The sequence below is a fragment of the Carassius carassius genome, chromosome 15, assembly GCF_963082965.1.
Source record: "Carassius carassius chromosome 15, fCarCar2.1, whole genome shotgun sequence".
Lineage (NCBI taxonomy): Eukaryota > Metazoa > Chordata > Actinopteri > Cypriniformes > Cyprinidae > Carassius > Carassius carassius.
This window is the reverse complement of record NC_081769.1, coordinates 12,622,182-12,636,771: the sequence shown is the minus strand read 5'-3', so window position 1 is coordinate 12,636,771 and position 14,590 is coordinate 12,622,182. Positions and strand designations below refer to the sequence as shown.

General features: G+C 40.5%; 1 protein-coding gene across 2 annotated transcripts in view; it reads right to left on the bottom strand.

Annotated features, from left to right (window-relative positions):
• Window positions 1–1,448: 1,448 nt before the first annotated feature.
• Window positions 1,449–14,590, bottom strand: part of ncalda (neurocalcin delta a) — a 79,340-nt gene continuing 66,198 nt past the window's right edge. For both annotated transcript variants that reach the window (XM_059567392.1, XM_059567391.1), the window contains exons 2-4: window positions 9,859–10,260; window positions 7,952–8,057; window positions 1,449–3,588 (exon numbers count right to left, since the gene is read on the bottom strand). In XM_059567392.1, the coding sequence (XP_059423375.1) occupies window positions 3,491–3,588; window positions 7,952–8,057; window positions 9,859–10,236 (582 nt within the window). In that variant the 5' untranslated portion in view covers window positions 10,237–10,260 and the 3' untranslated portion in view covers window positions 1,449–3,490. The remainder of the gene's footprint in view (window positions 3,589–7,951; window positions 8,058–9,858; window positions 10,261–14,590) is intronic.

Here is a 14,590-nt window from a genome sequence, read left to right as displayed (position 1 = left end):
AATGACCTGCAGTTATCAGTCATGGGAACAGAAACTGACACCTGAGTGCAGAGAAATTAGATTTCATAATTTGCTCCAGCATAAAGACTAAAAGAGACAGAGGTGTAAAAATACACATTATCAGTCTGTATTTGTAATTTTAATTTGCTTGTCTTGTTCTATTATGAATAAATAAATAAATAAAAAACAAAAACATTCAGTTCTACTTGATTCGCATCCTTGTCAGACTTCATGGGACATTTCACAAGAGGTGTGGCATGCCTGAGTACTCAAAAGAAAAATAACCGGTTTTGACCTGGAGAAGGGCTTCAGCTTCTACCCGTCTGACAGGTAACGATTCTGCATTGTTAGCAAAATGTGACTAGTTTATAGACAACACACACAATAAATTGACACATTTTACAAGTTGCACCAGTCCAATAAAGGCTCAGAACTCAAAAAAGTTGTCCTCTGATAACTTAAGTATTCTCATGTTGGGTGTCTAGTATTAATAGGAAATTCAAATGAAGAAAATCTTTCTCATGCACCACCTTTCAAAAACAGTTATAGTTGCAAATACCCAGTCACTTACACATATATAACATTAAAATTTGATGGGAAAATATCAGAGAGCAATTAAGGACTAATCCTGCTGACTCACATGATTCACATGATGTCATCTCTTGCTTGAGCAAGGCCCGCCCCATCTACTCTACAGAAACCAGAAAACTTAACAGTGATCATTTTAAAATATTATCAGTCTCTGTGCATTTATGCTACTCCACTCCAATAAATAAATAACTCAATAATAAACACAAGTGACAAAGGCCTTATTAGTTTTATTTTTTTTAAGTATATATAACATACATACATATGCACATATATATATGTATGTATATGTATATACATTTTATTTATGTGTTACTAGCCTTTGTAAGTTATTTACAATTTTCTGTTAAAAATTACTAGCAAATTCTGAGGCAAAATTGTTTCAAAGTAAATCCTAGTTTTGTGTGTGTATAAGTGTAAATATAAAGCACTTAAATGCTCTGGTTAGACAATGGTTATACTTTTAAGGAATGCTTCTCCTGTGGTGGGTAGGAGTAGAAATTTCGGATTTGTTTCACCGCCTATCTAATCTTACAGCACCACAATGACGGTGATATAGAGTTGCCCGCAGTAGTACCGACAGTGTCAGACATGTGTAAGACTTGCTCACAGAAGCCTCTGGGCTGGGCAGGACCTTCAAAAACTGGCTTTTCATTCATTCAGATTTGATGCCTGAACCCAAGCATGCAAACAAACAATTCACCTCAAAGAATTCAACACAAACATAGAAGTGAGCTGACATCTTGTGGCCAAAGTTGGTACTACTACATTTAAACCCATTTTGACGGAGTTTCTCACAGTGGATGCCATTGTGGAAAAAAAGGATGATTGTAAAAGTAAATGAATGCAATACAATAACATGCTTTGTTCTCTCAAGATTTAATTTCTGCTCAATATGATAACCAAAACAAATTTCTATGTCTCAAGTCTACAGTCACAAAATACAGATTACCATACAAAATCTACAAAATTCAACAATTACAAACAATTTGTTTGACAAATAACAGTTGTACAGTATAAATTTATACAATACTGCTTTCATATTTTTGGCACCTGACCACATGATATAACTGTGATACAGAAAAGTTACGTCAGATGTTTAAAAAAAAAAAACTACATAAAATATGCATAATACATAAAATTAGAGCAGTTTGGTCTGCCACTTTAACATTTCCTTTTCTATATTTTTACAAAAACAGCAGTTGTTCAAGTTAAAAAAAAATAAAAATAAAAAACATTCATTAACAGTATAGCAGAACCGAATGCACTGTGGTGAGGCATTTGACGTTGACAAGGACATTCAAGAACATTGAACATCAGTATAAGCAGATAGCAGAGGGTGATTCGGGAACTATTAGGATTTCTAAATAAATCCTCTCCTCCATTTGTTCAATTCAATTAGTTTCAAAAGTGAAATGGATAAAGGAATGAATACAACATGAATGCAAGGGGCATTTCAATAGCGATGGGTGCTATTTCCTCTTAACACTCTTGATGTTATTTTAAAATGAGCATGTAACTCAATATGACAGATTCATAAATTAAGTGAAAGGCCGTCAACATAATTATATGGGTGAATGGGAAGAACATGAAGCACAACTCTTCAACAGATGGATGATGGAAGCAAATTTACTGCAATTTAAGCTTAATTAAAAAAACAAACAACAAAGCCATATGAAAATCAGTCACCCACAGAAACACTTGAGTGTGTATAAGGCAATTCAGAAACTTGATGATGCTCATGTGTACAATCCAGAGTTAAAGACTGTCTGTACAGCAGATAAATGTGATTCTAAAATCATATTAGCTTTCAATCATTAAAGCTTTAGTACTTCTTCAATAACAAATCGTTCTGCAATTATGCAAACGATGCATAACAACATCTAGAGCCACGATGAGCAAACAGGGCCGTAACTGATATTAACCAAACACATACACACAACACATGCATACACATTACACAAATACTCTCCTGTCCACAAATGCAGATAAACGTGGTTACATGCTTCTGCTAAAAATGTCAATAAAACCGATTGCTGAATCCTAGGATGGAACTCTAAGTACAGTTTTGCATGCGTGTCTGATATTTCAGTTTTATATACAAGCCTACAGTTACTGGAGTACAAACATTAGAAAACTGGTAAAAGAACGCAGTTCATTTCATGTCTTTAGAACCTAGACTGTCCGATTAAAACCAAACTAAACCACACAAAATTGAATGTGCGCTTCCAGCACTAAGTAATAAGGCTCTTTACATTGTTAGCACAATGTGGGAATTCATACAACTGGAAAATCTGCACGGCTGATTAATTGGTCCCATTGGATAATAACACTGTGATCTGCCAATAATAATGCTGGCCAAACTATGAATTGAGAGAAACTACATAGTCTAAATAAAGTTAAAAATAACCCAAATATGTAAATCACTAAGGCGGAGGTGTTTACACACTATTGATTCAGGCATCAGATTTTTTAATAAAAAACTAAAAAAAAGTTTTACTGAGTGCATCTTATATTCCTGTCTTAGTCTAGCTTAAACTGCCTCACCTAATTGCCAGAGAAAATAAGAATAAAACTGACTACATATTTAGACATGAAACCTCTTTTCTAATCAGGAAGTGATTCGAGCTCAGATGAATGCTCTAGTTACCCTAACTCACTCCATCACAGGCCTCTTCCAGACCCGCTGCGGCTCCCTACAGAGATAACGCAGCCAATAACTCTGTGTGCACGTGTGTGTGTTTCTATATCTGGCCAAGCTCAGTCTGATGAGACCCAGATGCCCTACTCTGCAAAAAAAACTCACCCTCCATCATTTCCCTGCGAGTGGATGGAGCGACTATATCAAGAACTAAATTAAAACCCATAAATAAATAAAAGGTTGAAGCATGAGACGCTGATCTCAGAACTGTCCTGCACTGCTGGGGTCACACTGTAGCAGACGCACAATGGACGGGTCGCTCTTTGCCCCTTTGATGAACTCCTCCAGAGACAGTTTTCCTAGAATAAAACAAGAGAGGACACAGGCTCTTAGAAAATCATATTATTTATAATAGAAAAATGATGGCTAGTTTTCTGATATCCGGCTCATTGTGCTCGACTCTGAATCAACCTGTTCAAATGTAATGGAAACAATGGTTCTATTAAATCAAAGAAGCCTACAGGTCTTCAGGTTAAAAAAGGGCAGGGTATAGTCTAACAGATGTTTTTACATTTACTTCAACATTTACTTCATTTTAAAAACACTAATCCATCCATCCATCTTCTACCGCTTATCCGGGGCCGGGTCGCGGGGGCAGCAGTCTAAGCAGAGAACCCCAGACTTCCCTCTCCCTAGACACTTCCTCCAGCTCTTCTGGGGGGACACCGAGGCGTTCCCAGGCCAGCCGGGAGACATAGTCTCTCCAGCGTGTCCTAGGTCTCCCCCGGGGTCTCCTCCCAGTGGGATGTGCCCGGAACACCTTCCCGGGAAGGCGTCCAGGAGGCATCCGGAACAGATGCCCGAGCCACCTCAGCTGACCCCTCTCGATGTGGAGGAGCAGCGGCTCTACTCTGAGCTCCTCCCGGGTGACTGAGCTTCTCACCCTATCTCTAAGGGATCGCCCAGCCACCCTGCGGAGAAAGCACATTTCGGCCGCCTGTATCCGGGATCTTGTCCTTTCGGTCATGACCCAAAGCTCATGACCATAGGTGAGAGTAGGAACGTAGATTGACCGGTAAATCGAGAGCTTCGCCTTGCGGCTCAGCTCTTTCTTCACCACGACAGACCGGTACATCGACCGCATTACTGCAGAAGCTGCACCGATCCGTCTGTCAATCTCCCGTTCCATCCTTCCCTCACTCGTGAACAAGACCCCAAGATACTTAAACTCCTCCACTTGAGGCAGGAACTCTCCACCAACCTGAAGTGGGCAAGCCACCCTTTTCCGACTGAGGACCATGGCCTCGGATTTGGAGGTGCTGATTCTCATCCCAGCCGCTTCACACTCGGCTGCAAACCGTCCCAGTGCATGCTGAAGGTCCTGGCCTGATGAGGCCAACACGACAACATCATCCGCAAAGAGCAGAGACGAAATCGTGTTGTCACCAAACCTGACCCCCTCCGGCCCCTGGCTGCGCCTAGAAATTCTGTCCATAAAAATCATGAACAGAACCGGCGACAAAGGGCAGCCCTGCCGGAGTCCAACACGCACCGGGAACAAGTCTGACTTACAGCTGGCAATACGAACCAAGCTCCTGCTCCGTTCGTACAGGGACCGGATAGCCCTTAGCAAAGGGCCCTGGACCCCATACTCCCGGAGAACCCTCCACAGGCCGCCGCGAGGGACACAGTCGAATGCCTTCTCCAAATCCACAAAGCACATGTGGACTGGTTGGGCATAATCCCATGAACCCTCCAGCACCCTGTAGAGGGTATAGAGCTGGTCCAGTGTTCCACGGCCTGGACGAAAACCACACTGTTCCTCCTGAATCCGAGGTTCTACTATCGGCCGGATTCTCCTCTCCAGTACCCTGGCATAGACTTTCCCAGGGAGGCTGAGAAGTGTGATCCCCCTGTAGTTGGAACACACCCTCCGGTCCCCCTTCTTAAAAAGAGGGACCACCACCCCGGTCTGCCATCCCAGAGGCACCGTCCCCGACTGCCACGCGATGCTGCAGAGGCGTGTCAGCCAAGACAGCCCCACAACATCCAGAGACTTGAGGTACTCAGGGCGGATCTCATCCACCCCCGGTGCCTTGCCACCGAGGAGTTTCTTGACTACCTCGGTGACTTCAGCTTGGGTTATGGACGAGTCCACATCTGAGCCCTCAGCCTCTGCTTCCTCAATGGAAGACGTGACACCGGGATTGAGGAGATCCTCGAAGTATTCCTTCCACCGTCCAACGACATCCCCAGTTGAGGTCAACAGCTCCCCACCTCTACTGTAAACAGCGTTGGTAGGGCACTGCTTCCCTCTCCTGAGGCGCCGGACGGTTTGCCAGAATCTCTTCGAGGCTGACCGATAGTCCTTCTCCATGGCCTCACCGAACTCCTCCCAGGCCCGAGTTTTTGCCTCCACAACCACCCGGGCTGTAGTCCGCTTGGCCTGCCGGTACCTGTCAGCTGCCTCTGGAGTCCCACAAGCCAACCAGGCCCGATAGGACTCCTTCTTCAGCTTGACGGCATCCCTTACTTCCGGTGTCCACCACCGGGTTCGGGGATTGCCGCCTCGACAGGCACCGGAAACCTTACGGCCACAGCTCCGAGCGGCCGCTTCGACAATGGAGGTGGAGAACATGGTCCACTCGGACTCAATATCTCCAGCCTCCCTCGGGATCCAGTCGAAGCTCTGCCGGAGGTGGGAGTTGAAGATCTCTCTGACAGGAGACTCGGCCAAACGTTCCCAGCAGACCCTCACAGTACGTTTGGGTTTGCCAAGTCTGTCCAGCTTCCTCCCCCGCCATCGGATCCAACTCACCACCAGGTGGTGATCGGTTGACAGCTCCGCCCCTCTCTTCACCCGAGTGTCCAAGACATACGGCCGGAGGTCGGATAAAACGACCACAAAGTCGATCATCGACCTACGGCCTAGGGTGTCCTGGTGCCACGTGTACTGATGGACACCCTTATGCTTGAACATGGTGTTCGTTATGGGCAAGCTGTAACTAGCACAGAAGTCCAATAACTGAACACCGCTCGGGTTCAGATCAGGGGGGCCATTCCTCCCAATCACGCCCCTCCAGGTGTCACTGTCGTTGCCCACGTGGGCGTTGAAGTCCCCCAGTAAAACGACGGAGTCCCCAGTCGGAGCACTTTCCAGCACCCCTCCCAGAGACTCCAAGAAGGCTGGGTACTCTGCATTGCCGTTCGGCCCGTAGGCACAAACGACAGTGAGAGACCTATCCCCGACCCGAAGGCGCAGGGAAGCGACCCTCTCGTTCACCGGGGTAAACTCCAACACATGGCAGCTGAGCTGGGGGGCTATAAGCAAACCCACACCAGCCCGCCGCCTCTCACCATGGGCAACTCCAGAGTGGTGAAGAGTCCATCCTCTCTCGAGGAGTGTGGTACCAGAGCCCAAGCTGTGCGTAGAGGTGAGTCCGACTATCGCTAGTCGGAACCTCTCTACCTCACGCACAATCTCGGGCTCCTTCCCCGCCAGTGAGGTGACGTTCCACGTCCCTAGAGCTAGTTTCCGTGTCCAGGGATCGGGCTGTCGAGGCCCCCGCCTTCGACTGCCACCCGATTGTCTAAGCACCGGCCCCTTACGGTCCCTCCTGTAGGTGGTGAGCCCACGGGGAAAAAAAAACTAATGATTGAATAATAATAATAACAATAATGTTAAATGTAATCTTTAATCTCTTATATCCATTTTCATACTGTATATTTTTGATTTGTGATGCCTAAATTCACATGTAGGATTTAAAATGATTCTAGTTTTCCTGTTTCACTGCAACAGAAATAGTAGAATTTTATGTTTAGTATAGGGACATCCCTAAAAACATGCAGTGACTGGAGCTCCATATCAGTCAGCAGGTGGCACTGCCGTCTCCTTGCATTCAAAAGTGAGAGTTGGCAAAGGAATGTTTGATATTTGGTTTAGTGTACAGGAGTGATGAAATGGCACAAGAACAGGTCCTCTCAGTCATTGAGAAGATTAGCATTCACTTTGGTCCATGCTTAGTCTGCATGGTTTAATTTGATCCAATTGTGCATTTGTAGCGTTTCGTTCCTCAATTTCCTCAATGTGCTCAAAGTAAGCTATCTGTCTGAGAACACACTTATGCTGCATCTGATACCACAAATACACAAACATGCACCCAGCCTCTGTCCCTTGTGACTCTAGTCACGAGAGAGCAGGAAATGCAAAAGTTCATCTGACCATAGAATCAGACCACTATTTCCACTCTCTCGTATACTCCCATTCGTTGTTTTGATTAGCAATTTCATGTACACCCCTTCATGCTGAAGTAGCCTTGTTTAACCACTAATAGAGCTCTTCAAATCATTCAATAATCGGAGACCTTTTTATAATGTCATGATGCATTTAAATGGGTTGTACTAGAGTGCACAAAACAAACATACAGTCTTTACACAATAATGCACACAGCCAAAAAACTGTTTTGCTATAAATGTTATGTAAAATCATATCACAAAAATCTATTAATTAATACACATTTGTTGGCGACTGAAGTAATGATTGTGAAATGAGACATTACATGAGACATGATATATCTCAGTAAGTTGACCGTCAAATCATGCCATCGGAGAAGTGCAAATTAACCTTCAATAATTAAACTTGAAGATGTCGGCCCTCAAAAAACACTTTTTCATACACAACTGTTAAAGTAGCTTCATGATACAGGGAGAAAAAGGGTTTACCATCCCGGTTGGTGTCCATTTGTCTGAAGATCTTTTCTGTTCTCTTCTCAGGTGTGGACTCATCCTCTGGCATCTTCATCACTGATGAAACCATCTTGTAAATCGCCTGAGGGAGACAATACACAGGAGATTCCCTTTATTAAAACGCCATCACATCACAAAATACACCTTCATGCCTCCACCACACAAAAAAATACAGGACACTCATATATAACTGCTACAGCTTTAACAGAGTTAAGTTACTCTCCCTTCTTATTGATGTCTCTGTTTGAATTAACACTGACTGCACAGACTTTATTATCAAAGGTATAAGGAAGTGAGAACAAGACCTGTGACCTGTAAGCACAGACCACTCAGAAATGAGGCAGAGAGCAGAGTAACATGCATAAAGATCATGTAGAAATACGTCCAATATGATTATCTTTAAGTTAACAAAATACTGCACCATGTGCATAAATGCAAATTAAAAGAAAACCGTTTTAACTTACTTTTTTTTTTATTACAATTTGTTTGTATAGTACTTTTCAAAATAAATCCTGCAACAAAGCAGTTTTATAAAGGAAGAGCCCAAATTATACAAATCCCATTAACCACTAAAAATCTTCCATTCTTTGATTTTGTACTATGATTTGTATACAGTGTAAAATAAAAATCTGCAATGCAATCTACACGGTCCCTACAATTTTTTCTAATTATCACATTATCTGGCCAGCTAACAGATGGTTTTGTTAAACGTAAAAGTAAAGCATAAAATTATTAATTATTTTGTGGTGCAGCCAATGAAAATGCTACTTCAAGCAAACAAGCAAAAAACAAGTATTGACACCATATTGATTTTGGATGAAAACATTTTTCATTTTTAAAAATATGAGCAATAGTACATCCTTACTCCAAAGTGTCACCATCATCTCTCAGGGTACAACCACAATAGATAAAAAAAAAAAAAATGTATATACGTCAACAATCCATTCTCAAATAAACATTTGATGATCAGGAAGAGGGGTAAATGAATGAGTATGTTCCCTTATATATAACTGGTTTAAATATACACTTTTATTTCCCATAACATTAATATCTGAGGTAAAGTGTTGTCAAGTGCAGCTCTCCTCTGGAGAGTTAGAGTCTTCTTTACAGATGGGCTCCATTTCAGACCTGCAGCCGGTACCTCTTTAATACATCCTCTGGCTATTCATCATTAAAAGAGGTGCATCATTCAGTACATCATTAGATTTACCATGGCCTGCCTGGGATGGAGGTAAACCATCCATCAAAATAAAGCAATCAAGACATGAGAGGTGAGGGCCTCATTCTTGATGCTCGCCAAAACAGAACTAAATTACATTTTTATACTTGGTTATATGAAATGCATCAACTAAACCTTTGTTATTTAGAAAATCATTAGTGGGTACAGCATGTTTCTTTATTCTATATCACAGCCTAACTTTTATAGTACAAATGTAATAAATGACAAGTCTTCAAACTTTTTGGTTTGGTTTCAAAAGGGCCTCAAGATCTGTGAAATCACCTGTTGCTAAAATTACTCTTCTCAGTAATGCTGCAAAAATAAATTAGGCCAATTTCGATGACAGCAAACATAACCATGTGAAGGAGTGCACATTGATGAGCGCCTGTTTATCAGAGACAGAAATAAGACTTGGGATCTTTACAGTATGGAGCTTCCTGACAGTCTAACACCACAGCTATCCTCGCTGTTAATGCAAGTGAGAAATAACAACATATGCGATGAGAAAATTGGGTAGCAATCCTGGGTTGGGTTCTCTTTTGTGTCTCCTGAGGTGATATTTGATTCTATTTCAGACCTCAGCTGTCATTATGATGATTAGAAAAGGATTTACAGAGTGCCAATATTAGGTTAATTCATAAAAGCTTTAGGAAGCATGACATACCTGCACAATCTCCAGCATTTCTGCTTTGCTGATGTATCCGTTTCCATCCAAATCATACATGCTAAACGCCCACTTGAGCTTCTGTTCCAGCTTCCCTCGTGACGTGACGCTCAATGCAATTATGAACTCCCGAAAGTCTATTGTGCCATCGCCATTCGCATCGAAAGTACGGAACACATGCTCTGCAAACTTTGAGGCATCTCCGTAAGGAAAGAAGTTTCCGTAGATTTTCTTAAACTCCTCCATGGAGAGATTGCCACTGGGACAGTCCCGTAGAAAGCCCTTGTACCATTCCTGGATTTCATGCTCAGTAAAGTCTGTGCTTTCCAGCAGGTCCTGCATCACCTCAGGGCGGAGCTTGCTGTTCTGCTTCCCCATGGTTTTTCTTTTCACGAGATAGCACTGGCAAAAGAAAGGAAAGAGAGGAAATTAGTATGTATGGAAAGTTCGGTAGAAGTCAAAATGGTATATTGTGGTACCCCCTACTGCCATGATCATTGATGTAAAATGTTCATCCAATTTGGACTGAAGGTTTTTAAACTATATTTATCCATGTGTTTGTCCATCTAGAGTTAAATACAATTGCTCTTCTTGCAGATTTATTCCAAACAGATACTTGCTTGTCAATCAAATTCTGTAGCTAATCAGAGAACAGACTCTAGAGCCCAACAACCAGCTATGAAATGTAAAAATCCTAGACCTTAGCTGGGAAAACAAATAAAATGACAGATGAAATAAAGCCATATACTGTAGTGACACTATGATGTCATTTTCCATGAGAGCTGGTGATTTTCAGCAATGTGAGACTAGACAAGCGTGACCAGTCATGCAAGTTGAGAAGTTTAACTTTAACTATTTCAATGAGCAATGCAGCGACTACTGATAATGACAGATACTGTAGTGTTACACAGAAATTAATGTTACTTCACTGTTCTATATTGTTCATTTCTGTCCACGTGTAGTGATATTTTACAATTTACAAGCATACTAAGTGAGATTGATTCAGGAAAAGAATTGTTTTTAGCAGTAGGAAAAATTAGGTACCACTGGTTTCTCCAGATTCTGTAAAATATCAAAACAGTCAGAATTATTATCTGTCTGAACAGATGAAATAGCAAGAACAGGCTTGGGTTCAGATTTAACATGCATCAGTTTTCCTTTAAGTGCTAAACAATCCTTTTTCCAGTGTTCCTTTAAATGACAATAAGCACACCGGTCATTTTTATCAGCGTAACTTTTAAAATTCCTCTCACTCTTATCAGACAAGGCATGACGGGCAGTTACACTCTCTGTTGGACTATCACTGAACTTGAACCTATTTTTCTTGACTTCACATTTATGAGTGAGTACATACTCACCAGTATGAATTGCAGCCTCTTCCGTAGATGTAACATTTCGATCAGTCAAAAAGATGGAAACATGCTCAGACAAAGTGCTTTTAAATTCATGAAGATCTTCACGACTGGTTACACCTGAAGCAGCACACCAGCGATCTAACTGGATTTTTAAGTCTCTCACAAATTCACAATACGTCTGTTCAGCAGGTTTTCGCATGTTTCTAAATTTCTGCCGATAGGCCTCTGGTACCAGCTCATAAGCTTTCAGTACAGCCTCTTTAACCTTATGATAATTTTGACTATCACAAGCATTTAAAGAAAAATAAGCTTTTTGTGCCTTACCGGTTAACACACACTGCAACATCAAAGACTGTTCAGAATCTGGCCATTTCATAACATCTGCCAAACGTTCAAACAAACTGAAGAATGTGTCTACATCAGTTTCACTAAATTTGGGTATCAGCTTAATATTATTGGCTACATCCAACCCTTTTCTGACCGAACTGGTTAGACCACTTGTACTGTCCCCCATTTTACCCTCACCAATTAACTAAATCCGCAAAGCCTCAACCTCCAATTTGCGAATTTGAATTTCACGATTCAATTTCGCCTTTTCTAACTCTAAAAGCATTAGTTCTTTTCGTTGCTCAAAAGAGAATGTGGAAGCAATAACTGAAGATTGTGCAGCACTATCATCATCAAAACCAACAGGCTTATCAGGATCAAAGACCTCTAACTTAACTAGAGCTGCTTTAACAATTAGTGCAACAGACTCCTTCATATTGTTTTTTTTCTTTATTGTTTGTTTGTTTTTTGTCGAACATCTTTTTTCTTTATCATATAACCCCTAGATGTAAAATAAATATTTAGTTTAATTTAATTTTGGACTCTGATCCCTTTATTTTGTTACTTCCTTGAGCCGGAATGTAACAATTTATTAACAATAAAATAAATGTTATTTCTGGTAATTTTATATTTTTCACAAGCTATGGCCAATTGTGCAGCCCAGCAGTAATGTGAGGGCATTCAGCATCAGGAACACCCACAGTGACAAATAGTACAGTGACTCAGAGACCAGCAGCGGTAAAATCACTGTATGTGTGAATGGGACACGAGTCTGATTTCACACAAAACCCATTCAAGCAAATCACAAAAATAGTTGTGGTATCAAGGTATTAAAACCACTGGCTTTAACTATTCCTATTCAGGGTAGTGTGTTCGGAGAGTGCAGTTGTTTCAACTCTGATGTCCTCATTAGAAGTACAAATGACAAAGTCTTAGCAGCAATTCAGAACATAAACAGACAAAAAACCTATAAAGCCATACACAAATTTATCAATAATTCACTTTGCATAGCAGCTGCATTATCTGCATCTAAAGTTTGTAGAAGATTCCAGAAAGCATACTACATCATACTAATCATAATTTCATAAGACAAGATGTCTTTTATCACGCAAACACCGATCCCTAAAGATAGGAATAATATCCCTATATACCATTAAGATAAAACAATCATCAACATCAGGACACTTTCCAGTCCCCCAATGACCAGATCTAAACACTGAGCCTTTAGAAGCAGTTTGAGGGTAAATTATAATATCACATAAGATAATTTATGAAAGTTGTCCACTTCAATATCTCAAAAGATTTAAGGATTTTGAAACAGCTAACTAAACATTTCAGTATTTCGTCTGAGAAAAATTAAGCAGAATATAAATAAAAACATGTCAAAACAAAACCAACAAAAACTTCATGATAAATCTAAAGAGTACGAAACATATCTAGACATTAATGTCTAGCAATCAATAAAAATGGCAAAACAAAAAAGAAAAAGGAGTCCATGTGCTAGGTCATTCACTGTCCCCAGCTGAAGATCCTCCATTCAGGCCGGAAGGTCTGGAGAGGATCAGCTGGTACGTGACATCTGATGCATCTATATGCAGGAAGTGACTCAGTTGGGTCATGGATCTTTGTACTAATCAGACAACTGCCTTACTAAAAGTGTAAGCAAACACTCAGATGCATACATACACCCACTGTGAATGTATTGTATACAAGAGTCACAGCATAAAATGTAAATAGGTTTAAATGAGCTGAATGAATCATGTAAAGTAGAGCTGAGGGGTGAAGGTTAGGGCCGAAGAGGAGATAGTACGAACTGTTTGATTAGAACTGGAGCATATCTCTTCTAACTTAAGGACACTTAAAGATAGGACACTGCTTTTCTGAAAGACCTGCACAAGTACACTACATCCTGTCTTAACTGGTTTCATGTAGGGGGACATTTTTGCTGTAGTGCTTTCATAAAAACTCGAATACACAAAAAAAAACTAATTAAAAAGATTAATCTATTAAACAGTAAGACTGTTGTATGGACATACTGTATATGGTAATTTTTTTTTGCTGTTTCCTTTGTTAATTATTAGACAAAACAGTTAAAGGAAAATTTGCATGTCTGCCATCGCCGTGGCTTTGACAAATCATTTGCTATTTCATCGACTTTGTTGCACACCAACCTATTACCTAGTAACACAATGACATGTAACAATAAATATCATCTGATTTTTTTACATGTAAGAAATTTTTTAAAGTAGTTTATTTTACACTCAACTTACTCAAAAGCGACTTTTACAAAAACTAACAAACAAAACAGCAATTAATCAAAAATGGATCAGTTTCCATGGTTTATTTCAATGGTTATTCTCCAGCATAACAATTTTCAACTGTGATATTGAAATGTTGCTTGAGCACAAAATTAGCATTTTAGTATTTCTAAAGGATCATGTGACACCGAAGATTTGGATTAATGTCACAAGAATAAATTACATTTTAAAACATTAAAAAAATAAGTCATTTCAAAAACATAAAAAGAAATCTCACTGACCCCAAACTTTCGAACTGTAGTGTACACTGTAGAGGTGACAAATGGTAGAATTATATTGTTCTATATTTTAAATATATATTAATAAACTTATAATAATACATTTCACAGTATTGAGTAACTTCTAGAACCAGAAATAAATTCCAGGTTCTGACATTTACGTCAGGGAACAAAGCATGCTTTGTAAAATACATTAACCCCTTCAGGCAAATCCCAGACACACCTTCTTCGTTTGACAAATAATATTTGCACTTCACGCCGTTTAAACATTAAACACAGAACAAGATTAAAAGTAAATGGAAAGACTGGAATCAGATGAGGACAGATTCAAAACAACCAATTTGTTTGTTAACTACATATAACAGCAGACAAGAACCAAATTCCCTTCTGAATCACTGTCTGCCCAGGAACCTGGCCATTCAGTCTAATGACAGAGGCCATTAGCGGTAAACACAGAACAACAACTCAAGGGCTTCTTGTTTGGACTCTGTGTTCTGAACTCTCTCATGTGACT